This window comes from Rhinolophus sinicus, chromosome 1 (genome assembly GCF_057876585.1).
Source record: "Rhinolophus sinicus isolate RSI-liver-muscle chromosome 1, RSI-T2T, whole genome shotgun sequence".
Lineage (NCBI taxonomy): Eukaryota > Metazoa > Chordata > Mammalia > Chiroptera > Rhinolophidae > Rhinolophus > Rhinolophus sinicus.
In genome coordinates, this window is record NC_142501.1 from 52,998,529 (window position 1) to 53,026,391 (window position 27,863).

General features: G+C 41.1%; 1 protein-coding gene across 4 annotated transcripts; it reads right to left on the reverse strand.

Moving 5' to 3' along the window:
* CERS5 (ceramide synthase 5) lies at positions 1-26,167 on the reverse strand. Of its 4 annotated transcripts, none has more exons than XM_019724591.3 (11): positions 25,761-26,167; positions 10,714-10,819; positions 10,010-10,140; positions 9,190-9,247; positions 7,396-7,446; positions 6,607-6,699; positions 4,720-4,848; positions 4,509-4,615; positions 3,573-3,729; positions 2,604-2,712; positions 1-841 (listed from the first exon to the last, which is right to left on the reverse strand). In XM_019724591.3, the coding sequence occupies exons 1-11, from the start codon at positions 25,955-25,957 to the stop codon at positions 834-836; spliced, it is 1,146 nt and encodes a 381-aa protein (XP_019580150.2). In that variant the 5' UTR covers positions 25,958-26,167; the 3' UTR covers positions 1-833. The 4 variants fall into 4 exon arrangements, with proteins under 4 accessions (XP_019580150.2, XP_074181805.1, XP_019580149.2 ...); XM_074325704.2 differs by having other exon boundaries at positions 10,010-10,195; positions 25,761-26,140; XM_019724590.3 differs by lacking the exon at positions 2,604-2,712 and having other exon boundaries at positions 25,761-26,133.
* Positions 26,168-27,863: the final 1,696 nt, after the last annotated feature.

The following is a 27,863-nucleotide window of genomic DNA, read 5'->3' on the forward strand; positions in this document are numbered from 1 at the left end:
GAGGGCTGAAGCACTTTTAATCACAGAAGAGTAAACAAAAGTATAAACTGTTAACAGCTCACCCAGTGGCTGTTGTCCTCCTCTGGCCCTCAGCTCACCCTCTCCCACCCACCACTCCCTGCGTACCATTGAGTAAAGAGCAGGTGGTAGGAAGCGGGTCTAGCTAGGGGTCACAGCAATCCTGGCCATCCATCTACACATGTTCACGTGAAACATTCCAGCTCCGCAGGAGGAACAGTGCAGAAACCTGTAGCTGAACTTGGATGCTCCATTCCGATGGCCAGAGCCTTAAGAGCCATGGGCAACAAGGGAGGGGACAGTCCAGAGGCAGCATAATTCAAGATGCAACCAGATCTGGGGTTGAGGTGGGTTCAAAGGGGACCAGACAAGGCCTAGTGGCCGCAGTCCAGAATTGTGCCCAGGCAATGAAACTCAGGCATATGCACAAATGCACATGCACACGCACACACACAAACACAGAGCGCAAATAATATTATTGAAAAAAAACCTAGGGGCTATTAAATACAAAATGGCAGAGTTTTTAAAAAAGTGAAAATATTTTCTTCTTTGATTCTCCTCACTGCCCTGCAGACCCCTAGTCACCGGAGTGTAGATGTGGGGAGGCCCAAGAGGAGTAGGTTGCCAGTGGCCTTATAAGTCCGTGCTTGCTGAGGTCCCCATACCAACCATCTTACTCTTCAGCCCAGTAGCTGCCTCCCATGTGACCATTCACCCGATTGGCACCATTGCTGGAGCTGTTGCCACAGGGGCTTTTTGTGTTGGTGGTCACATCTTCTTCCTCTGAGCTGCTCTCCACATCACTGCGATCATCCTTAGTCACCTGGGTGGGATGGGACCAAAGGCAGGAAAGATGAAGATACCTTTTTGGAATCGTAAGACAGACTAAGCCCACAGAGCCCATGTTTGGGCGCTGTTCCCAATCTGGCCTACTTCCTGGTGGCACCTGACCAAGGCTCCTGCTGTGAATATCCTTTGCCTGCTTCCTGGGTTTCTCTATCATCTCTGATTCTGTTTTCTATGAAATAAGGAGCTTCTCTGGTCGGGATAGGTATCTTTCAGGACCAGTCTAGGAGAGCTGAAATCATTCACTGAGTCCTGATTTAGGTTTGAGGGAAACTCCAGACACCCTTTCTCCTCTTCCACCTCATAAAATAGAAAAGGCCAACATAAATAATACATATGGTTGTCATCATTGCGTCTATCTTCTGTGGTTGTGATCACTGCAGTTACTCATGTTGGTTATCCTGAGTTTTGCTGTCCCCAAAGCTAAACCATGCTGGGCCTTTTTCAGTAGTTCTACTCTTCGTGGACTCAACTATCAATACCCTATGAAACTGTTTCTCCAATCTTCTCCTTTTCCCAGTAGTAAGATCACTTCTGGGATGGCCTGGTGGCTCATGTGGTTGGAGCGCTGTGCTCCTAACACCCAGGTCCCTGGTTCGATTCCCACATGGGCCAGTGAGCTGCGTCCTCTACAGCTAAGACTGTGAACAACAGCTCTCCCTGGAGCTGGGCTGCCGTGAGCAGCCAGAGGTTGGCGTGAGCTGCTGTGGGCTGCCGCAGGCTACTGTGTGTTGTCATGAGCAGCCAGTGGTCAGCATGAGCGGCCGGGAGCCAGCAAGAGCTGCCGTGAGCGGCCAACTCACTGACAACCGGCAACCAACTGCCTCAACCGGGACAGCGCAAGGCTCACAATACCAGCAGGGGCCAGGGAGCTGTGTCCTACACAACTAGACGGAGAAACTACGGCTTGAACCGGAGTGGGGGCGGGGAGGCGGAAGAAAGAAGGGGGTGGCAATCACTTCTCCCGTGCAGCTTTGGCATTCCCCAAGACCAACATGGTGACAAGCAGATTGGCAACTGGGAAGAAGGGTCCGAGTCCCAAGCATGCTACCATCTGAATCTTTACTGCTTAATGTCAGCTTTGTTGTTTTGTATTTTCAAATGAAGATATTGGATTAGAGCAGTGTTTTCAAATCTAAACTATTCTGCGTATCAAGCAAAGTATTTAAAATTCTTTACCATGAACCATAAAAGTAAAAGAGAGAAACCCAGTGAGACTATGTCAGACTTCTGACCTCCGGAACTGAAGGATAATAAATGTGTGCTGTTTTAAACATAAATGAGTAAAGGAGAGAAGGGTGTGGGAAGGAAACAAAACTAAAACTGTTGTTGCCAAGTGGGTCATCTTGGCGTGACTTGCTTTGGTTAGCTCTAAGATTCGATGGTTTATAATAGCTGTTGACCTCTGAACCCAGATAACTGATTGCCTGATCTTTAGGAAATTTCCACCAGAGAGCAGAGTGTGTTTGGATTTGAGGAAAAAGGGAGGCTCAAAAAAGGGGGGGTGGGGTGGAGAAAGGAAAGAAAAACAGAAAGGAAAAAAAAGAATAGACTCTATTTTTGCCTCCATCTAGGAAAAAGAATCTGGCAACCTGAGCTCCAGTCAACAATGGCTCCACAAGGTCAGCAGAGGGGGCATACTCTCAGACAACACGGGAAACAGAAAGGAAAGCAGGAGGAAGAGAAACACGTCCAGACAGACATGCTTCACTGAAGACTAGAAGCACAGATACACTTACATGCAAAAGATGAAACTGTCCAGCTCCCGCCAGGTATAGAAAAAAGGAAGGAGGTGAGAAAAGAGTGGAGAGTACAGAGTCTGGGTCTAATCCTTCCTGGATAAGTCACCTGGTCAGGAAAGAAAAGCAGGGGAGAAGAGAGATGTCCAGTAGCTACAGCAAGAAGCATAAGCACACTGAGCAAGTTCTGTAACCAACTACAGCTATAAGGAACAGTGACATAAGAAGTCATATATAGTTCTTCCTTCGGTCCTTGAGTGTGTCCCTCAGCAGAGCCCGTCCCCTTGGTTCTGTATTACTGAAGGCTGAATCCCCAGCCCTTGGGCTAATGAAAGCTTGGCTGCTTCAGAACTTGGATTCACTTATGAATTTTATCATTCAATGACACCTTTCTTTGTACTTGTGGCCTCTGGGCATAAGATGGGTATTTGAAACCCTAAGTATCCATCTCACTTCGGACCCTTGCCTCATACAACAGTTGGGTGAAGCCAGTACTTAGTCCCTTCCATAAGCCACACCTTGAACATCACAGTATGGTCATCTTGGGGTGGCTTGTGAACTAAAACCACTCCCTAGGCAATCTCTGCTTTTATATAGTTTGTATCTTGGAGCTCTGCATATGACTTCCTTTGAAAAAAAGGCTCCCCAGCTGAAAAATAAAAATACAAATCCACTGAAGTAGACAGGGGTAGGAAATGGCTGAGGCCATCTCTAAAATTTAATACCGTTCGTTATTTAATAATGGTTATTCCTAGGACAGGAAGAAGGCAGATCCTTCCTCTTGCATCTAAGTCATGTCTTAGAAGGCTAAACACTCATAGAAAAGGCGGAAACTCTGGAGCCCGAGGCTTTTTGCTTGGTCTGCTTGTGTAGATGGGGCTCACCAGGCTGGATCGAGAGAGAAGGTCTACTGAGTAACACCCATCCTTCTACCCAGCCCCAAAGAAAGAAGCCAGTTTTCATCCTCACCTTTCCTCGGATCAAGGCTTTGAAAGCAATTCGCGCAATTAGGTAGGACCAGATGATATGCAGAACCTGCAGGATCAGGAGGAGGCCATTGAAGAGCCACCAGGAGGGGTAGGGCCCGATCATCTCCCAGCTCTCAAAGAGGGTCGTGTTCAGAATCCTAGAAGACGGAGGCCCGTGGTCAGATTGTAGAGTCAAAGTCAGGCAAACAGGGATGAAGCTGAGTTCCCTGAGAAGCAGAAACTGTGTGCTTTCGCCCCATACCCCCTTTCAGTTGACGTGCCAGGGATATCCATCCAGTGAGAAAAGAATAAAGAAAGGGGGCCTGTGGAGTTTTCTATCTTTAGAGACTGGAAGATATATAAATCTTAGGAACTGATGGAGTTAAGTCACATTAATCGCTTCAAATATGCAGTTTCACACCACTGGGACAGCAATTTTAATAATGATCCTAGGAATTACTCCGATCCTCAGGCTCATATAGGATAACTGGTAGCTCATTCACTCAGATTAAGGAGAATTTCCAACCTACAGAGTCATTGACTTTGGACCATAAAGTAGTGACTGCAGAAGGTGTGTGTATATGTGTACGTGTGAGTGTGTGTTAGGATGGGGGAGAGAATTTAGAGCAGGAAAACAAGCAAGAAGAGCCTGAGAATTCTGTATCAGCACAAAAGACGGCAAAGGAATTACTTAGGCATAAAATGAGGACGGTTCCTCAGAGATGAGTCAGGAAAGCCAGAGCCAAGTGAGTTAGGTGCTCTGAGTCCTGCCTCAACAGAAATATTATACAAGGGAATCGAGGTCCTGTGAGTCCATGAAGGGTCAGGTTAGGCCACGGAAAATGCAGCACTATAAGGTTCTCAATGGTCTGTTCCCTAAACTGACCAGGTATCATTAGGGACTTATCTACTACAGCTCCACAGCCCTAACACTTACCAGAATGGATAGATTCCGAGACGAGTGACCATAAAAACAGCACTGAAGATCACAAAAAGGGTGTCACACAGACGCTGATACTTGGCATAATTGGCCAGCTTGGCTGCCTGGAGAAAGGAAGATAAAAATTGAATTGAGGAGAAAGCCAGTTCTCAGCTAGGAAGAAAAGGTAAGAAAGAGAATAATGAGGAGAGAGGTGATGGGATCTTACCTCCAGCAAGAAGTCTGAGGCATCATGTAGACACATGACCAGAGTTCCTACGCGAACCATGTTGTTGATGTAGGAGAAGGTGATGAGCCCAATGGTAGCTAAGTGATGCACAAACATTATCAGGAAGTCCTGGGAAGGAAGGGAAATAGAAGAGGCAGGTAGAAGCAAGGTCATAGAGATGCCAGCCAACTCAGTGCCCTGCATTGTTCTGAGGATCTTATCCCATCCTTAGAAGCCCCATTTTGTTTGAACTTTCCATTAGGGACCTGGCTACCACTTGACTCCAAACTTGTCACATCAGTGACTGACCCATAATCTATGTTAATATAGCTCAAAGCACAGAAAAGTGCTATTTTCCTTGGTAGTTGTAATATGTAAAGTATGGAGTCTGAGCTAACACTTAGAAATAATTCCCAGGTGGTAGTCAGACATACAAGCCTTAAATATCCTTGAGATTCTAAGACTCTTGTGTTTTGTTGAAAAAAATTTCAACCAAAGGGACCTAACAGAAAAGGGAGGTTTGTAGAGGGGCAAAACTAAACTCCTCCAAAGTTTCAGAGAAATGCCAAACAATCCATCCTACTGCAAGCATTTCCTGCTTTCAGATTTAAAGCTCTAATTACCTTTGTTCAAATGCCAAAGTTAGACCTGGAGAAATCTCTAAATACCTCAGTTATCAGACATACCGTGCTTCCCCGAAAATAAGACCTAGCCGGACAATCAACTCTAATGCATTTTATATTATGTAAGACCAGGCTTTATATTATAGCAAAATAAGACCAGGTCTTATATTAATTTTTGCTCCAAAAGATGCATTAGAGCTGATTGTCTGGCTAGGTCTTATTTTTTGGGGGGAAAATGGTAGCTAACAAATGCGTCTCAGCCCAGTGAGAGACAGAGGGTGGGAGAAGGCAGGTGAATCTGGGTCCAAGAAACAAGGATGAAAAGTCTATGTTCTCCACAGAGACAGATACAATGGTATATTCTAGTTCTTGAGCTGGGCATGGGTTCACAAGTATACATTCTAGTATGTTAGAACCTACATGTATATTACAAACCTTCTTATATATGTGTCATTATTAAAATAAAATTTTAATAAGGGAACCTGACCATAGGAGAGTGAAAGGCATCTGAATTATTAAGCTTCTAGGTTACACAACTAACGATCCAGATTAGTTTGTCCATTCCCATAAACGCTAACCTTGGTTTTCCTCACCAAAGGTAACCACAAGTTAGTAACAGATTAGGTTAGAGCTGCCGGAACTACATTATGTCAGGTGGACACCAGTAAGAGGTGAAGATTCTGCCCTTTCTGTCTGCTTATAAAAAACTTTAAAGTCATTTCTAACTTTGCCACTATGTGGGCAAATTAACTTACTTCTCTGAATCTGTTTCCTGAACAATAGCAAGAAAAGGGTAAATGAAATCATCTACAATGCCTTCCAGTTGAAATTTTTTGAGTAAATGGGGTCACCAAGAAGGAAGAACAGAGAGAGAACAAGGGTCCCTAATGCCAAACAAAAGCCAGATCTCACTTTTCTGGACTCAGGCCTTTTCGTCAGATCAGGCCTTGCTATTCCTACGTTCTGACTAGTATCCTGAGATTTATACATGTAAGAAACTTGGAGAAAAATAAGGAAATGGGTATGCTTCTTAGCTGGTTAACTATTCTCATGCTGGCTGTCCCTGAATGCTTCAAATATACTTCATTATTAGTCAAGACTCCTTTCTGAGAACATTACAAAGAGCTAATAGTCCCATGAAACCTACTTCCTCCCTCTTTCGTGGTCCCAATCAGGGCAGAGAATCCATCCCAATGGCAGTAATGGTAGCTGCTAGGAAGGAGGATGCAATAAGTTAGGGAACTGAGGGCGCCAATGTCCTTACCTTTCTTTTAATGTCTGTAAACTGAGAAAACATAAGAGACCAATAGAAGGCCAACTCCATGATATAATAGTAATAAAGTCCACTTGTGAGAGGCTGGAAGAGAGAAAGTAGTAGTTAGAATACCAGCTAGTCAAAGATTCATTCCATCTCTGCAACTTTCTCTGCCTTGGAGGACCAACACCCAAAATTATTAGATATCTTTCCTCCCCATCATCTTCCAAGATTTGCAAGCGCTAACAGACTTTGGGTTGGTGTGGAGACTTAAACCTCTTCCCTCTGCCCTTTCACATACATATCTTCAGCTTTCATCTTTTAGAGATCAGATAAGGTTAACACATACTATAGCATAATCAAATCAATGTATCTAAAATTCTGGTAATTAATGCTTTTTAGGGGATTAAATATACTTAGGCCTTCCCTTTTTTCACCCTGTTAGTAGCCCCAACATTTTTCTAGTATAGATTAGAACCATGCTCTTAAGGGGACTCCAAGTCACCCTTGATTCCAATGGGACACCTGAACCAGAAAGCACCTCCTTTAGTGCCAGGAAACTGCTTTTCTTTCCAGCCCAATTAGGGTGAATATAATGGAGAACTGGAATAAAAAGGTCACTGGATTTCACAGCTATGGGGGCTCTAGAAATAGATTCCCCAAATATACGACTCAAAGAGACTCAGCCCCTTACCCCTCAAAAATACCAATATGCCATCTGACCTGAGGCTGCACTCATCCCCACCCCAACTTACATACACACGTAAGGCCCCTGTCTTGCAAGGGCTCAGATCCTACCTGATGTGGATAGCTATGCCAGCACTGTCGGGTGTCCCAAAACCAAGGTGTCTAAGAGAAAACAGATAATCCAGGTGAGTCTTCAGGATTCTCCCCTGGCCCCCCTATATGATCCCACTCTCTCTATGCTAGGGGCAAAAAGGGAGATGGGAAAGAAAAAGGATTTCCTCTTGACAGAATTTAGGGATCCTTAAAGGATCAGTAAATGGCTAGCTTTTTCTTCTAGAACAAGAAAGTATTATTACAAATAGAAAACCCATGCTTTGAGGTAAATAAGAGCAGGGAGAGCTCTAGGATAGTTTTTAGAAACATCACCACCTGGAATATAGGAGCTAGGGAGGCAGGAAGACAGTGATTCCATTTGGTCACCAACAGAGAGAGCTCCACGCCAAAGATTCAAAAGTAATCATTTCTAATGGAGTTTCAATTATGTCCATTTCATCTAAGCTGTTGAATTTATTACTATTACATTTTTTTATACTATTGTCTTATTATCCTTTCAATGTCTACAGGATCTGTAGTGATAATCCCTTTTTCTCCCTGATATTGATAATTTATTTTCTTTTTTTCTAGGAGTTTATCAATTTTAATTAAACCTTTCAAATAACCAACTTTTGGCTTTATCAGTTTTCTCCACTGTTTGTCTAATGCCTATTACATTAATTTTTGCTTATTTATTTTTTAAATAATTTCTTTCCTTTAACTTTGCTCTTCTGGGTTTACTTTGCTCTTCTTTTTCCAGATTTTAAAATGGAAACTTAGATCACTGATTTCAAATTTTTTTGTGTGTAATATAAACATTTAAAGTTGTAAGTTTCCTTCTAAGTATGCTTTAGCTGCATCCCACAAACTTTATTGTTGTATTTTTAGCATAATTCAATTCAAAATATTTTTAATTTCCCTTCTGATTTCGTTTGATGCATTGATTACTTAGAAGAATTATTTAACTTGCAAATATTTTCTAGCTATCTTATTATTGACTTCTAATTTAATTCCATTATAGTCAGAGAACACATTCTGTAAGATTTCAATATTTTAAAATTTACTGAGATCTGATTTATGGCCTAGCATATGTTCTATCATACTGGATCTTCCATGGGCACTTAAAAATTATATTCTTCAGCTGTAGGTGTGATGTTCTAGAAATGTCAATATTATATCAAATTGTTTCATTGTGGTATTCAACTCTTCTATATCCTTAGTGATTTTTTTTTTTTTTTTTGGTCTAGTGAGTTAGTTACTGATAGAACATTATTAAAATCTCCAACTATGATTATATTTTTGTTTATCCCCTTCCTTTAGTTCTGCCTCTTTTTGCTTCATGTATTTTGAAGCCTCAGTTATAGCATTTAGAGAAAAATAGTGTGGTGCAGTGGGGAAAAAAACGTGGAATCAGGAATCAAAAAGCTTGAAATTCTTCTTTGATTCTGACAATTAACTGAAAAGCAGAAATAATTGTTTTATACCCACTTTTAAGGGTTACTAATTCCTTTTCTTTAACTGCCTTCTTGGAAGAACAGGATTTTGGCAAGTGCTTTGTAAACTATCATGTACTATGCTGCTTTAATCAATGCTAATAATAATGTTTATCATTAATATTATTTAGGGAGAAGCAGTAGAGTTATGAGGTTACTGGAGTCAGGCCCCATGCAGAAGACAATCTATTTAGCATATGAACCTGGGCTAATGGCATGAAGTGGGGGAAAAGGGGGAGAAAATAAAGATCTAAAAGTATTATCTCTAGAGATGTAGGCATGATTAGAACCCAGTAGGAGATAGGAAGTTCAGACTCACCGACCAGAGAAATCTAATTCCGTAGCAGAATATACATAAATAAAAAGTGAATCTCCACCTGGGTGGGCAAAGAGTAGAGGTTAGATGAATATTCACTCAAAAGAAAGTCTTTGAGGCTAAAGAAGTCAAGATAACGGATTTGGGGATAAGATAATTCCTGGTGAGAAAGAAGATAAGTCCCCAGAATAGGAGCAAATACTGTTACCTCAAAAGCCAAAAAGATAGAGACATCTTCCAGTCTCTTGTTTAAAACAGATTTCCACAAGTGTATACTGGCTTCAATCAACTTTTCTTCCATGTCAGACTCCCTGATATATATATATATATATATATATATATATATATATATATATATATATATATATAAAAATACATATATATATATATGTATTTTTTTTGGTATGACAATAAATACAGTGCTCTCTGTCCACAGGGTAATTAGTAAAAACCCAGTGAAATGAAGTATAGCATGTCCAGAAAAGGGATGCTTCCCACCAAAATGTCAATTGAGAGCAAGATGGAACATCGCCATCAAGGTGTAAAAGGGGTGCATGTCTATCTTCATAAGTGCAGTGATAGGAATTCACTCCCAATCTATTTGGGAAAGGGGAACAAAATGGAACTACATCCAGCTTATTGTTAAGCATGTCCACGAAACTAAAGGTGACCAGTCTTCCAGTTCTCTTCCTTTCTGCCTATAATAAATCAAGTTATCCCTCCACATTTATCACCTGTTGTCCTAACAATAGAAGTGATTTCCAAAGAGTCCAGTTATACCCCCCACCCCGTCCTCACTCCCCTCCGCCCTCTGCACACCTACATGCTTTCACAGAATTTAGTGAGCGTTGGGGGCTTGTCCTGATTCCTCCGTTGGCGAAACCAGCATTGGATTTTTCGGATGTCCCAGTCCAGTTGCTTTGACAGGCCCTCCAGCCTTTTCTCATCAGGATACTGCAGACGTGGGACCAGAGTCAGAACATCCCTTTTCTTCATTAAATCCCTCTGACTAGTTGAGTGTCAAAGAGATGAAGACTACAGTGGCTTAAGTGATGTTTATCTTTCCAGGTTTCACCCAAAAAGTCATTTTTAGTAAGACATCCTATTGCACGCATCAAGGACCTTACCATTCACCTATACACATCCCTGCTTCTCCCTCCACCCCAAGCTGAGTAAAAACCAATATTAAAAACCCAACCTGCAAAGGCTATCAGTACCGTCCCCATCTTAATTATGCAACTAGGTAATGACAAAAGCTGGAGTAGGGAAAAACAAAATTAAGATATGATGTGTCTGGAGGTGGTGGGGGGTGGCTGCTAAGGCCTAAAACTCAAATGTGTGTAAACTTGACTTAGATCCTGGCCCAGGTATTTTCCCGAGGGGATCAAGTTCTCCTCATAGCTATATGGAATACCCAAATGTGAAAGATCCTCCCATCTGGTCCTTACCCTTGGAGGTACTTGTTCTCTATCCTCCTCTGCCCTTTGGGCAACCCCTCACACGAATCTTGTTTCTGTGCCCACTTACCTTGGTAATAGAGACGAACACCTTTTCAAGGATGGCATTGGGTGGGGCCTGATAAGGACTGCTGTCCTGGATGCCAACATGGAGTGCACAGGGTTTGGCAATAAACCTGTAATGGAGAAAACCCAAAAGCCAATTCTAAATACGGTTTGCCAAGCATGAGGGTAAGCTCCTGATTAGGGGACAAATGGCAGGGGAAAACGGGAACACTTGGCTGGGGGCCAGGACTTTTTGATTTCATCATGGATTCTGCCATTGACTCACTTGAGAAGTGACCTGTTTAAGAAACAGTGGACCACAAGCTCTCTATTTTTCCCTGGCTTCCCTCATCATATCTTGAGCTTCAGAATCAGAAGGACCTAGATCAAATAACCAGTCTACCATTTTACTGCCTTTATGAACTTGGACAGTTTATTAATCGTTATAAACCTCAGTTTTTCATCTGTAAGGATGAATATCAACATCCTTGCTACTCAATATAAAGTCCACAGACCAACAACATTGTTGGCTTTTTCTAGCTTTTTAGAAATGCAGGATCTTGAACCCTATCCCAGCCCTGCAAATTCAGAATGTGCATTAACAAGCTCCCCACGTGATGCATATGACCATTAAAATGTTAGAAGCACTGGTTTACTTTACAAGAATCTTGTAAGTATTCGATGAGATAATATATACAGAGGGTGCAAAAAAATGTATACACATTTTAAGAAAGGAAAACTACATTAAAATTTTAATACTCAATATATACCAATAACAAAAGACGAATACAAGTCACGTTTGACTTCTGCAATTACAAGAGGTGCTCTAAGTGGTTACCATCAGCGTCCAGACACTTCTAATTAAGGTGAACTACTGCTTGAGCAATGTTGACCAAAGTGTCCACTTGTATACATGTTTCTGACACCCTCTGTATATGAAGACCCTGGCACAAGAAGGTGCTTAATAGTAGTTTTCCTTAAATCAGAAGATCATCTTGGGAACGGACAGGTGGCTCAGTTGGTTAGAGCTTGAGCTCTGGGCAACAGGGCTGCCGGTTCGATTCCCACATGGGCCAGTGAGCTGCGCCCTCTGCAACTAGAATGTAGTCAGTGAGCTGCAGCTCAGCTCCCGGGTGGCCAGATGGCTCAGTTGGCTGGAGCGCGAGCTCTCAACCACAAGATTGCTGGTTTGACTCTCACAAGGGATGGTGGGCTGCGCCCCCTGCAACTAACAATGGCAATGGACCTGGAGCTGAGCTGAGCCATCCACAACTACGATGAACGGACAACAAAGTCCTGTTCCCCTTACACAGCAAAAAAAAATAAAAATAAAAAAAAGAGAGAGAGAGAGATCATCTTGATCTTAATGGCAGGGAAAAGTAAAACTGAGACTGAGCTCTTCCTAAATACAAATATCCTGGGTCATGGTCATCTTCCTGACTAGTAAGAAGATTATGGAAATACTTAGAACTTTCAGGAGCACTGAAGAAAGAAACTAGGAAACTACGTGTTTCCCCAAAAATAAGACCTAGCCAGACAATTAGCTCTAATGTGTCTTTTGGAGCAAAAATTGATATAAGACTCAGTAGTATATGATTATATATTATATTTATTATACTTATTATATATTGTATTATATCATATTATATTATTATACCCGGTCTTATAGTAAAATAAGACCAGGTTTTATATTAAATTTGGTCTTAAATTTGATTGTCTGGCTAAGTCTTATTTTCGGGGAAACACGGTAGGAAGGGTGAGAATGAAATTACTTACTGGTACTCAATTCTAGTCTCAGACCTACCACTAATAAGTTACATAAACTTGGCCAAGTCACTTAAATCTTGAGTCTTGGTTTCATCATCTAAAAAAGGGGGTTATGCGAGATGATTTCTAAGATTTTTTTCTATATCTAAGATCCCACAGTGTTATCATTGATTGTAATTAATTTCTAACTTTTGTAGCTTTGAAAATTGAGAAACTATTCCTTGGTTCTTTAAGAAAGATCTCCCACTTCACCACCACCACAGATTTTTGTGAGCACCAATCAGCTCTTGGAAAAGCTCTATGTAGTCACTTTGAGGATAAGTCAAAACCAGTTTTAGCTCCTTTAGCATCTTAGGGAGTCCCACGATGAAATTATGACTGGGAGGTATAAGATGGAGTGCTCTTGACCTATTTTCTTGGCCTGCATTTGAATCCAGAATTTATCTCCAAGGGAGGGACTGAGAATAAGAAACTTTGTTTATTATCTTCTATGAATATTTCTTTTACCCTTATCACGAAAGTTCCTGAGCCACGGGGAAACATTTATTCAGAGCACAGTTAGCCACATCTGTGGTACAAAAGTTTCATTCAAAGGCTAATACTAGTAAATATTTTACCTTATATTTCCTGGTATGCTATTCTGTGTATAAATATTTTAAAACCCCACTCATTTTTACATTTATTGTGAACACAAAGAATACTGCTTTTGTATTTACCAAGGTTCTGTGCTCAGGAGTTTCTCAGTAACTGACAAGTGACAGGTCCAGCAAATCCCACCCTTGCTCTATTGGAGCTCAGTTTGGATGTCCAACCGGATTGATCAGCGTCCAGAAGAGTAATTAAGGCCCATTCTTTGCTGTTGAGCTGGTGCCATATCAGAGATAAAAGCAATGAATCATCTCTCTCTATCTCATCCGTCTCCTCTCATCTACATTAATTATATGAAGAGGTAGATCCAAACCCAAAAAACAGCCTTTCTCTTCCTACTCTTACCCCCGATCTAGGTCTCTTCCTCAAGGCAGAGCAGTCAGGTGATTAAAGACCCTGGAGTTAGACAGATTGTACCAGCTAAGAGACTTTGTGAAAGTTCATGTTAAAGATGAATGACATACGATGCATGCCTAGCCCAGTACCTGACACTTAGCAAACATTCAATAAAAGGCAGCTAGTATTATTTTCCTAGATTCAGCCTGGGTACTCCCTGATGGTACCTCTGGCAGGAGGTGAAAGAGCAAGACATCCTCTTTTATACAACACAAACAGGTTTGTACCCTGATCACCTGGGTGAAGCCAAGATAATTTTTTTATTATCTGGACCTACAGTTGTCATTAGCTCACATCCTGCTCTCATTAGTTCACAGAGTTCAATGAAAGACGTGAAACTACTGGCATCCAGTCAGTTACAGCTGTATAGACCCTAAGAAAATGTATTTGACGAATATTTATTGGGCATCTATTTTGTGCTATAGCACAAAGCCCAAAACTAAAAAGCAGTTATGGTGGGAAAAGGATGTTTCTGTGATAAAAAAAATTAAATACACAGATTTATTTATGCATTTAATGAATTACCTTAATGAAGAAAGTGAAGTGATTTTAAATGAAAACTTTGAGGAAGTTCAGACTTAATCATGTATTCATTCTACATCATTTACCCGGCATCTAGTATAACATAAAATAGGTACCTAGGTTCATCCAACTCCAGACACAGAGCCTGGCAGTCATCCTTTCTGCTAGGTCAGCACTTCTCAAAAAGCATGTTCTGGAGAGTCCATGGGGTCTCAGAGGCCCTGTCAGGTCTGCAGGTTAAAACTATTCTCATAATAATTCTATAACTTCATAAGAATTCTTTTCTTTCTCATCTTCTCATGAGTGTACAGTGGAATCTTCCACAGCTTACATGACAATGCAACAGACTGAATGCAGAAGCTGACATGAGAATACAGCTGCTAGATACTAGAGACTAGCAAAAACGTAAAATAATGCTAGTCTTCTTACTTTTGTTTTGTTTTGGGAAATAGTTCTTTTTCATAAGGCGTTAGTTCTATTACCAATATAATCAATTTATTGTTATTTGTAAAGGAATTAATAAATATATATTAATTTTTTCCATTTTAATTTTTAAAACAGTACATACTGATAGATATTATCCATATAAACAAAAACTCTTTGAAGTCCTTGATAATTTTTAAGAGTGTAAAGGTACCTGACATCATACTGTGTTTCCCTGAAAATAAGACCTAACCGGAAAATAAGCCCTAGCATGATTTTTTAGGATGACATCCCTGAACATAAGCCCTAATGCATCTTTTAGAGCAAAAATTAATAAGAGACACGGTCTTATTTTCAGGGAAACACAGTAGTTTGCAAACTGCTGTGCTGGATGACACTGAAAAATCAAACTTATCTTGTGCTTTTCTGTCCTCTCCAGGATCAATTTGTTGCCCAAGTTTTAAAATAATTGGTTTAAGACCTGACTTCCCTTTGCCTGCAGGTCTGAATAAGTAGGCATTTATAAGTCTATAATGTTAAGGTCCTCCTTTCCATCTGCCACTCCAGGAACATGAGTCTAATGACCCAACCTGGTTGTAATGTATCTGTCCTGCTTTGTAGAGATCATTTCATTCTGCCCTTTTCCTGCCCTCAAGATACATGGCAGCAGCCAACCTAAGCCTGGGTTAATTAAGATGAAATTACTTACTGCTTTGCTTTTTCATACCAAAGACAGGAGCTATACTATCGGTGCTGTGTGATTCATTGCAACATCACTGATGGATATGAATTATGCACAAATATATGAGAAAGTCTAGATCAAGCTTCTCGACTGGTGTATTATGGCAAGTAACACAGATGGGTTATACTTATGTTGAGACGTTGCTTTTAGTTCGCAGGGTGGTCCATATGGCCTGTGGTAGCCAGAAACCCTTAGCCTGTAGCCTTTGGACGCATATACCCCACTGTGCAATGCACATATTATTTTCCATGTGTGCAAAGAAACGTGACTGGGTTGGGAAGCACTGGCTTAGATCAATTTCTGGAAAAATAGGAAGTGTCGAAATTGATACATAAAAAGAAAAAAATCAAAGAAATTGAAACAGGGAAAAGGATGAAGAAGGGAAAAATACAACAGAAAGAGGAAGGCCTTATACAGATTTATGATGATGGTATTATCATTAGGTGAAGAGTAGTACTCAGTAACTAAATTACCTGAACCTGAATATGCCTCTCTCTCTCTCTCTCTCTCTCTCTCTCTCTCTCTCTCTCTCTCTCTCTCTCTCACACACACACACACACACACACACACACACACACACACACGAAGAGAAGACAGCAGAGTTTGAGAATTTAATCCTTAGGTATTTAGCATTTGAAAATCCTCCCCACCCCCCACCCCCTAAGAGGCAAATGCACAGTCCCACAGAAAACATTCAGGGCAGCCAGACTGCTCTGTGGTTAAAGCGAGGTGCCCATAACAACAAGGTCGCTGGTTCGATTCCCACATGGACCAGTGAGCTGCGCCCTCCACAGCTAGATTGAAAACAACTACTTGACTTTGTGCTGAGCAGTGCCCCCCCCGCCCCACCCCGCAACTAGACTGAAAACAATGACTTGACGTGGAGCCTGATGGGTCCTGGAAAAACACAGTTCCCCAATATTCCCAATTAAAAAAAAAGAAAAAAAGAAAATAGATTCAGAAAGTCCTTTCCCTTTACAACTGAATTATTAATAAACAAATCACATTAACAATTTGAGTGGCTTCTGTAGGGTGGAAAGAGAAGGAGAAGGTAAAAAGGACATTCAGGCAGAGGGAACAGCATGTACTAAAAACAGAGATAAGAAGCAAAGTGTATTTAGAGAACTGTGCAATGTATAGATTGGGGGCAGGGGGTGACGACAGTGACAGGAGAAAAAACTACACAGGCAGTTAGGGGCCAGATCACAGGTGCCTTGTGTGTTATGCTAAGCTTGAACTTTATCCTATAGCTGATGGACAGTCATTGAAAGGCTTTAGGCGGGGGAGGAGACGAGATGAATGGATCTGGATGTATATTAATAAAAAACTTTCATCACCTAAAGGCTATTGTAGAAAAGCCATGCTATAAGTAATAAAGCACTAAACCTGGGCTCTAGAAATACAAAGGGCAGATTCAAGAGATGCTGAGGAAGTAAAAGGGATAGGACTTGGTGACTGAATAGATGTGAGAGGCAACAGAAGAGGCATGTGCGCCTTCCGTGTTTCTGGATTGGGAAACTAAGTTGATTATGGTGCCGCAACCAAGTGGAGAATGAGAAAAGCAAATTTGGGAGTGATAGATGAGTTGTGTGTATGCTGAATCTGAAGTACCCATGGGTCACTGAAATGGCACTGTCTAGTAGGCAAATAAACTTGGAAAAAGGGCTTGAGTAATATATGCCCACACACATACACAAACATACCAAGACCTGAGGAAAGAAAAGAGAGAAAGAGAGTGAAAGAATGAGAATATAGGTGGTAGCTAAATTTGTGGGGGATGGACATAACTACATAAGAAAGTAATATAAACCGAAAAGAGAACCAAGGTCAGAATCCTGGGAAACAACAAGCGTGAAAGGTGAACTGAGGCGACAGGAAGGCCAGAGGTGGAGTCCTATCAGGCGAGGCAGAGATCAAGTCGGAGAAGGAGCTCAGTATCCACTGGATCTGGCAATGTGGAGATCAGCAGTAACCTTCACTAAAGAAATTCCTACAAGTAAAACGGAGACTCTAAAAGACAGTAATGAGTTACAGCAGTGAAAGACATGAGAGAAGGAGGAAGAAGTAGAAATAGCCAAGACTCAAGAATCTGGGCTAAGGAGAAGGGAACGCCTTCAACTTCCTCCTCAGAACCACTCTTATCTAAAACTGGTATCCCCACACTTTAGATCCAGTCTCTTCCTGACCAGAAATTTCATTCTGTTTATTCCTCTTTGTTTTTCTGTTATCTTCGGCCTCAGTCCCTACTTGTTTCTTCTCATCAGACCTCAAACATGCTCAAGTTTTCCCTATCTTAAAACGGCTCTCCCTGTCCATCATACCCTCTGCTTCTCTCCCACCTCACAACTAAAATTCTTGAAGAAGCTCTCTCCTTGTGACTTCTCTTCTAACTCCCACTCATTCCTCACCCTCTCTCACTGACTTGTGCCCCTCCACTCCACTGAAGCTGTTCTTGCCAGTCATCAATGATCTTACTGTGAAATCAAATAGATGCTTTTCAGTCCTCTATCTTACCTGACCACTCAGCACCATTTTTACATTATTGGCTATGCCCTCCCTCTCAAAATGCTCTTTTCTTAGCTTCTGTACTGCCATTCACTTCCTAGTTTTGTCCATCTCTCTGGCAGTCAAATTAGACTGCTTGGTATGCTCTGCTACGTAGTCGAGTCACCTTGGACAAGGTACAAGGTAACTTTCTCTGTGCTTCAGTTTTCTCATCTGTAAAATGAGGTAACCACAGCATCTGCCTACTTCATAGAGTCACTATGTTTAGCACTTAGAACAGTGCCTGGGGCAAAGTACTTACTAAATGCTAACTTTTATCAAATTACTATAAGACTGTCATACCTCTTATCTCCCTTTGGGTTTCTTTTTCCTTTGCCTTATCCTAAAACAAAGTTCTATGTAGGTTCTTTTCTTACTCTACACTCCCTGGGTGATCTCACTCAGTTATAGCAGAGGATCTCAAAGTACAGTCTGTAGACCTTGGAGAGTCTCTGAGATACTACCTGGGGGCCTATAAAGTCAAAACAACTTTCATTATATTAAGACATTATTTGCATTTGTTACTGTCTTGTTATTTGTGATGATGTTGCAAAACGCTGGTGTACATATATGGCTGTCTCAAGGAAATGCACTTGGCTGAGCTGTGTGCTAAACTAAATCATTTTCACAGAAGAGCATTTTTACCTGAAAGAATGATTGAGGATAAACTAAGGTTATTCAGACCTAGGTATTTAGGAGACATTCTCTTGAAAATGAATGAAATAAGCCTGTAACTTCAAAAAACAACATTGTTGCCAATGATAAAATTCAAGCTTTCAAGTGAAAATTAGAATTTTAAAGAATGTCTATCTGCCTTTGAACTTGACAACTTCCCAATACTTCAAGACTTTTCTGATGAGATTAGTTACCATGAGATTGAACTAATATGATTTTTTAATATTGTACAATGAAATGTATTGACATTTGGGAGATCTATATAACTCAGAAAACCAGTATTTTTCCAATGACCAATACATGATATCCATTTAAAGTGTTAAGATAGGCCCATGAATTTTAACATGAATGAAAAGTTCATTGATATGGTTTTAGACTCTACAATGCAACCAATCTTTAAGAAACTACTACTTGTGTTTTGGTGTAGTATGAAAGAAAAAAAATACCTCCCTTTTCCAATGACCTATCTGTGTGAGGCTGGCTTTTATTTACGTATTTCAACCAAAACAACATATCACAAGAGACTGAATGCAGAAGCCAGCCAGGAGAATCCCATTATCTTCTATTGAGCCAGACATTACAGAGATTTGCAAAAATGTAAAATCAACGCTGCTCTTTGCACTAAATATTTTTTCTTTTGGAAAATAATTATTTGTCAAAAATATGTTACTTATGTTAACATGTAATAGGTTTATTATTGTTATTTTTAATGGAATAATAAGTATATTTCTTAAATTTCTCATTTTTAATTTAAAATATGGAAGAATTGATAGGTATATGTAACCCACATAAACAGAAGTTCCTCAAAGTCCCTCCTTTGGGATCCTCAATAATTTTTAAGGGTGAAAAATAATACCGAAAACAAAAAATTTAAGAGTTACTAAATTATGTTAATACTATTCATTTATGTGCTGATGACTCCCAGCCATTTATTATCTTGTATGTTCCTTATACATATGCATTCATCTCAGTGTATTTTTCTGAGTAAATTCTTAAAAGGATAGGATTTTTGTGTTGTACACATCAGCTTGCTGTGTACAAGGTACTGAACTTTTCAAGGACACCTATACCCCCAAATCCAACACGTCTTGCATGGTCTGTGCATTAAGTAATTTTTGCAGTTTCTTTTGAGGGCTATTTTTTTAAATTGGCAAATGTGCTCTTAAAATGAAGCAGAAACAGACTATAAAGAAAAGGACCTCTATGACACATACTATCCTAAACCATGACAAGGCACATACCAGACTGTCCTACACTCCTTATTCTACTTACAGCAAAGTTATTTTCACTAAGACCTATACAGAGCCTTAAAGAATTAAGATGACTAATAATGCCTGTGCAATTTAATATATGTGCCTACTGATACTGGGATGAGAAGGAAGGATCAGCACCCTGCTTACATCTCACCTTATCATAAGGGAAATAAGTCTGGAGAGAAGAATTACTTAGAGTACGTAAGTACGTTCAAATGCTTAAGACAGACTCAACTAATTTAAGACTAAGATGTAGTTTTATTGTTCTAGGAAATATTTTACTTGCTATAGAGCAGCAGTTCTTCAAGTGCAATTGGAGAATACACGCGGGTCCTGAGACTCTTATTGTTTAAGAATTCCTCCCCTTTCCAACTGCATACGTATATTTCTTTCATTAAACACATTTATCTTTTTTAAATGGATGAGTGATTATACAACTTAATGTATTTGCTTAAAGTACAAACACACAAATGCAGGCGTGCCAAATGAGAGGTAGATTAGAGAAAAAGGTTAAAAAGTTATTTCTTAAAAAGAAGTTTTTACTATCCCTCATAGTCCAAGACACAAGTGTTTGTTAGTGAGACATTAAGCCTATATTTTAGTTAACAACTGTTAAGAGAAACTGAGTCCACCTCCTCTAAATTCCCATAACTTACCCCTGTGCATACATTTATTACACTGTACTTTAACCACTGATTTTCTTGCTCTCTTTCTGAGGGTAGACATCATGACTCACTCACCTTTTTATTCTTGGCATATAGTTTGATATCTGGCAATCTGATTTAGTTTGAGACCGTCTGTACCTATAATTGAGACTTCTTAAAAATGCTGACACTACCCAAAAGCTAAAGACTATAAGGAATACCTTTTAAGAAACTCCGTAATTTTGAGAAGAGTTATAATAGTGTGATTATTCTCATTGCCTTACCAGGGCTGTGCACGGACCATGTACATTTAACTACTTGTCCAACTTGTTTGTTTACAGATCATTAACTACTCAATTGAGAAGATATATGCAGAAAAGCAAAACTACAGAGCAATGCTTGGCTAAAGACAGGGTCAACTGAAGATTACTCAAAACAGACTATAACGATTTACATCATTCAAGAAATGATTTACATTTTAGAAATTCCATTTTTACTACAATTTTTTAGAAAGACCAGTTGTTTAAAGTATAATCCAATATACTTAGGACCGATTATCTTCTGGTCCTAAAAACTGATTCAAATGTGAATTTATATTATAATTCTCTTCTTGGTTATTAATATTTGAACCATTATCATCAGCACTGCTCAGTAGAAATATGTGAGCCACATATATAATTTTAAATTTTCTAATAGCCACATTTTAAAAAGTAAGAGTTGAAATTAATTTTCAGAATATACTTTGTTTAACCTGATATATTCAAAATACGATCATGTCAATATGTAATCAATGTTAAAAATTAGGATATCTTACTTTTTTTGCACTAAGTCTTCGAAATCTATTTTACACTTAGAACACATTGTGACTAGTCGCATTTGAAATCCCCCAAAGCTAGCAGCTACTGTACTAGCAGCAGATACTGTACTTGGACAGCATAGTTCTAGATAAGTCAGAGAGAATTCTTCATATCTAGGAAAACTAGTTTAGTAGCTAAGGAAACTAGTTTGATTTCTTCTTTTTTTTTTTTTTAGTTAGAAGTGATTATGGTTAGTTAACTCCTTTTACAGTAACACCTCAATTAACTTTCCCAAAGATAAGGTAGGAGTGGGTTCAAGCACAAAGAGCTCAAAACTCAGTGCATTCTTTAGAAAGCAGCTTTATCTGCCTAAAAATACCTCTAGAGAGAAAGCCAAAATAGGTATTATCTCTGCCTTCCCACTCTGTAAAGAGGGTACCGATTTCACGGGCTGCCTCCTCTTTCATGAATTTCTTCTTTACCCACCTTGGAGACCCTGGTTTTGAGTCAGGAAGTGGCTAAAGCAAAAATATCAGACATGTTTCTTTTTCAGTGACGAATATACTGTCTCTAGGGCTAAGCCAGGAGCCTGACCTCAGGCATAATAGTATTCAGGGTTGTCTGCAGAGCATCAACACCCACCGCACAGAAAGGGCTGGGGAAAGAAGTTTTCCCAGAGAGAGGAGGAACACATACAGCTTCGGACCATCTGGAGCTTATTAGGAGGTGGATTCTTAGATAAGGGTAGGGCCATGTGACCATCTTTTTCAATCTCGCTCTGCTGGATCTACAAACCGGATTTAATTCTGTGATTTACAATTCAATAACGCCCAACAGAACACCTTTGGGGATGCAGTGGAATAGGCAGTCTCCCTGACAGCCTAGTCAGCAGCTACGTCCATTCTTCCCAAAGCCTCACTCCCCTGGCTAGAGGAACTAATACTGGGTCACAATGCTGTGACTTGACATGGATCTGGGAGGGGGCCAGCAGGCCTGTCAGGAAGAGGGAAAAAAAGTTCTTCCTCTTCTTAGAGGAAATAGTGGGGAACAGGAGGAAAAAAAGGCAGTATGCAACAGAGGTAGCAAGGTTTACAAGAGGAAGATGAAATGAGTGGTTAAGAAACGTGCACACAAAAAAATGAGTCACTACTCTCGTTACGTTATACGACAGGGCAGCAAGGGAATCCGTTCAGTCCCTGGGTGAGCGAGCATGGTATTGAGAAGGCTCTTTAGACACCCCAGGGAGGCAGTCTTGGAAGTAACAAGAGAGAAGAGGGGACTGGAATAATGAATGAACAGCAAGAAGAGCTCAAATCTACCTCCTGTATAATTCACAAAATATTCTTCTTCTGGCAATATAAAGCTCCTACTGCAATACCATATCCAAAATAAATGAACCTACATAGCTCTGATGGTGTCAATATTAAGTCTCAAGCTCCTACTTGATCCCAAGGAAAAAGTGCTCAAGGGACTAGATATTAAATTTCAAACAATTTTATCTTAAAGATTCAGTTTAAGCAAGACATAGCAGACCTAGCTTGAACCACTCTTTCTCTCAAGTCTCAATCATCATTATATTAAAATACGTTTAAAAAAACAGGTGGAAGAGTTTCTTATCTCTTTTGATAGGGTACAGAGTAATGTGAATTTGTGTATGGGGGGAGGGGAGAGAGAGAAAGAAGCTGTAGGAAGGTACACAACAAGCAAATATATTATGGTAAAACACAACTGAAACAAAGGAATTATAATTTTGCCTCTCTCAGTCAAGCCCAACATATATTTCAGATGGAATATTTAGATTCCAGTTACTCCCCTGGGCATCTGAGTAGATGACGGTGGACCCTTCTCAAACAATCAATAAGTATTTACTTACTGCTACACCCGAGGCATTTTTGTAAGGCGCAGGGCCTCATAATGCAACCCTCGTCAGCAGGGCCCACAAAAGGAAACCTCCGTTCTTTGGTAGGTAATTTTCTCCCATCTGCAGTTCTTTAGCAAAATAGTTAGGTAGATACAAACATCTTATTTATGGTCTGGTAGCTTTTAAAGTCATCCCTATCAGATGAGGATGCAGTTCTCTAGGGAATGGGGCAACTTAAAAAATAAATGGTCACTATGGTTGATGACAAGGAAGAGAAAGTGAGACTATATTGTAAACTTTGTATTTATTCTTTAGGAGATTCTTAAAAACAACACGAATAGAGATAATTTATCAAGGGGCATAGTGTAAGATCCATTAAAATATTCAGGACAATTTGAAACAAAAAAATGCAAAACTCAAACACATTAAACAACGAAGAATAAGATGAGCCTGGATGAGTTTCAAATCCTAGAATACTAGAAACAGGTTAAATCTTAACCCTTGAAAGGGAGTTAAGGAACAGGAAAAAGGTAGCCACATCATGCAGTGGGCAAGAGGGTCTGGGGAAAATGACCTGGATCTTGGTTCTCTTCCAGGTGAGGATGCAACCTCTGAAAAGCTGCAAGATGTTTCTAAGCCTTACTTCAATTGTGAGAGGAGGCTGGAAATCTAGCTTTTACAGTCTATGATTACTACATGAATTGCTTCTAGAAACTAAGGTGGGATTTGAGAAATGAGAAAAATGTAGGAAAGATGACTATCTATACCAATATTTCTGATACATCTTTTACTATACTCTAAGAATGGCTTCTTTATGGAAGACCGGTGCAACAAGAGAGGAAAAGGCAAACCAGTAGTCAATTATATTGCTCACTAAAGTAGGTCTTAAAGAGAAACAAAATAGCAAGACTGCTTCTAGAGTTAAACTTTCCTAAGATCAAACATGAGATGAACAAGGTACCGATGCTTACTAGCCAAGAAATACCATACTAGAATGCTTTCAGCTCAGTGTTCCCATTTACCCCTACTCTCCGGACACTGGAGCACCATAGAAACATTCAGATAGAATTCCCACAGGTAAAGGATCTTTTCCAGTGGCTCTGCCAGGGGATATAGCCTTCAGCCATCTGGGGGGACTCTTGGGAAATCTGAAGATATATGCAAGTTTATATAAAATAGGTGTTTATAAGCAACAAGCTACGTCCGCTTATCACTAATATGGAGAAATTTCCATATATTTAAATGAGCAGAATCTTTTTTAGGACAATGAACTTTGTTTTTATTTTTTTAGGTCTTGAATTGTGTACTTTCCTTTTTAGTTATTACATTGTCTTTCTCATTTTTCAGCCCTCACATATGGATGATAAGGTAAAGAGTACCTGGATCTAGGTTATTCTTAAGAGAGACAAGTGGTTTGTATCTCCACAGTAATATTAACACAATGACTACACTTTAAAAACTGTAGCACTAAGCTCCCAAGGACCCAGAAAAGGCATTTAGATCTTCGGGTTTCATCTGCTTCAGTTAAAATCATCTTTATTTTTCCATTTGCAGTCTGGCAGAGCAGTCTGATAACAACATACAAACACTATGAATGGATGAATGACTAGCTAGCTACATACAACAAATATTTTTTGAAAGATTTTGTCAGAAATAGTAGGCAAATCAAATAAGTAATTGAAAACAGATAATACTGATTTTTCAGAGAATAACAGATTATTTTATCTGCAATATATTACCACCCTAGAAAGGGTATTCCTGCTCTAAAGGCCAAATGAACAAAAAGTGTCAAAGTGCCACCTCATTACCTGAGAACTATTGGAAAGAAGTCTTTCCTGAGTCTGAGTAGACCTGATCAAAATCACCCACAGCTATACTAATAAAATCACCACATCAAGTCCTTAGTGAATATCTTTATCTTAGACTAGGTACCATCCGTCACTCAAAAAAAAAAAAAAAAAAAAAAGGTGAAATCACCTTCCCCAACCACACAAGGCGAACAAAGTATGCTGTGATTCTGCTTTGTTCAATACGGCAGTTCTCCTTATAAGCCCTAGGGCTCTCCATCCTTTCAAGATGACCACTCCTCCTCCCATCTCAGGCCTCCAAGGCCCTTCCTGCAACTAATCTGACACCTTTCCATATTTTGAGAGCCTAAGGCTCCAATACACCCTGCCCCTATCAGGTTTCTACTCTCCTACGGGGCTCTGGCGGAATTTTATTGAGCACACACACACACACGTATGTCCAAGAGCTGACAAATCAAGGCTTAGGGCCTAACTAATCCTGTTCCCCTCAACTCTCAGAAACTAAAGTGTCCTCACAAATCTTTGATTTCCATGAACCCTCTCCTTTGGCTTGGAATGTCTGGTCCTTGTGTTAACCCTTCATCTTCCATGGCTCCAAGTAGGGTTCCCGTGGCCCTTTCCAGTTCCTCGCTTCAGGTTCTCGGCCGCAGCTCACAACTTGTGTCCTAGTCGGTAGAATCCTTGGAGGATGGGAGGAGGCCTGTAAGACCCCACTCCCCAAGCGACCTCCGGGATCTAAAATTGAATGGGCCCAGAGTCCCTTTCGACTCTGTCACTCTTTCATTGTACACGCCCCAAACTCTGTCTCAGCCTAAGGCTCCGCGACCACCTGCGCCACCCTCGGTGCACCCCGCGTGGCGGCCCTGGCACCCCCAGCCCCCTGCTTCCGGACTTTCCCTGCAGTTCTGCTTCCGGTGCTCGGCCTCTCCCCTGCGACAGCTCCACCTGCCCGCGCCCCCGGCCCTCCGCGCCGCTCGCTCCCGGGCTCTCACCGCTCGAAGAGCAGCCTCACTGAGAACACGCCCGCCGCCAGCGGGAACACCGAAAGGATGTGCCGGGCCTGCGGGTAGCCGTAGCCGTCGCCCGGCCCCTCCAGGTCGGCCCAGCTCGCGTTCTGGGGCATCCAGAACCGTTCGCTCCATAGCCAGCCCCACAGCAGGCTCAGGGCTCCCGCCGCCGCTGTCGCCATCTTACGCCCGCCCCGCGGCCACAGCCGCCACAGCTTCAGCTGCCGCCACGGCCAACGGAACCCGCGGGGAGGCGGCCCCGGGGCGGGGCCGGACCGGCGGCCACCCCCTTCCGGCCCCCTTCTTGTCCCCCGCACGTCTCAGCCCGCCTCCTCCGCGGGGCCGGGTCTCTTCACCGCCCATTTCGTCTCCCCGCCCACCTCACTCACCGCAGATTTCATGGCCGCCTCGTTTTGAGACCCCGCCCTGGCCACGCTCCTTCTCAGGCCTCCCATTCCGCCCCCGCCCCGCCTTGGAGCCACGCCCCCTCCGTTCTCGCTCCGCCTCCACCCAGCCACAGGCCTCTCCTCTCTGTCCCGCCCCTTTTTGCTACCGGTTTCGGCCACGCTTCTCTCTCTCGCCCATCCAACTACGGCCACACCTCTTATTTCAGGCCTAGCACCCTAATGGGGACATTCCTTTCTCAGCCCTGGAGACTCAGAGCTGCTCCCGCTCCCAACAGACCATACCCATCTCTCTACTCCCAGCCCCCTTCTCACTAGGGTCTATCTCGCCATCTTGGCTGGTCCCACCTACTCCTCTCCACCACAAGAGCGAAACTAGAACAGTCTTCAGAAAGATTAAAAGAACTAAATCTCTACCTCTTGTCTAAGGACAGATAAAATAACTATGTAACTAGTATGGCATGCTAACCCAGAAGTTAAAAAGATTGAAAGAGACGAAGAAGGAAAAACAAGCAGACATCCTAAGGAGTAGACTAGGTTTGCTTATAGCTCAGTGGTTCTCAAACTTCAGTGTGCTTAAAATTTGGGTATTAGCTTGTCCCACCTCCCACATAGGGAGTTTGTTAAGTTTCCTGGGCTCCATCCAAAGAGATTCTGATTCAGGAGGTTCAGGGTAGGGCCCATGAATTTGCATTTCTTATTTCTAACAAATACATAGGTGATGCCTTCACTGCTGGTCTGAGAACCACTGCTTGAGTGGTTCTTGTCCAAGCTGGGCTTTTGTCCAAGGGCAGCAATAGCTTAATGGTAACTATCCTATATTCAAGATACATTTTAAAAGAAGTAAACTCTCCCTGATCCCATGGAAATTCAAATAAGAGCCGCAAGGAACAGAGAACATGCTAAGTTGGCCTGCAGGAACCAGTACATGATGACCTTGGTCTCAAGATCTATCCCCAGAAAAAGACATACCATTTCTCAACCTCTTGGCTGTTACAAAACATAGTGCTGATGAAATATGTAATGAAAGCAAACTTGGTGTAGCTTTCACTTTGGCCAGGAGTGATCCCACCAGCAAGCTTGTGGGACTAAGTCGGTTCTGTAACAGTCAAGAAGAGTCTCCTTAACCATCTCAGGTGCCAAGCGGGCCCCTTTTCCAGCTTCACCAAGGAGAAACTCACATCATCCTACTGCCACCATCGACATACCGAATCCAAACAAGTTGCCTTCATTTGGGAGAGCTGAGAAAATAAACAATAAACGTTTTTTGTTTAACTGTCAGTTTTGTTTTTTTCTAAGAATGTTTGTTATCTGGTCATTCTCCTGAAAGTACATCCTTGTATTACATTGATTATGGAGCTAGTCCTTGTTTCTACACTTTGTACCTATAATATGTCTATCATAGCTTTTGAAAGGCATGGAAAAGTGTTCTTCGGGTGGGGGGTGGGAGATGAGGGTAAGGGGGATCCAATATATGGTGATGGAAGGAGAACTGACTCTGGGTGATGAACACACAATTGGATTTATAGATGATGTAATACAGAATTGTACACCTGAAATCTATGTAATTTTACTAACAATTGTCACCCCAATAAATTTTAAAAAAATGCTGCAATGCAAGTTGTAATGCATCCCAAAAAAAGTCACTTAAATTATTTAAAGTGTGTTATTTTATCAAACTTAA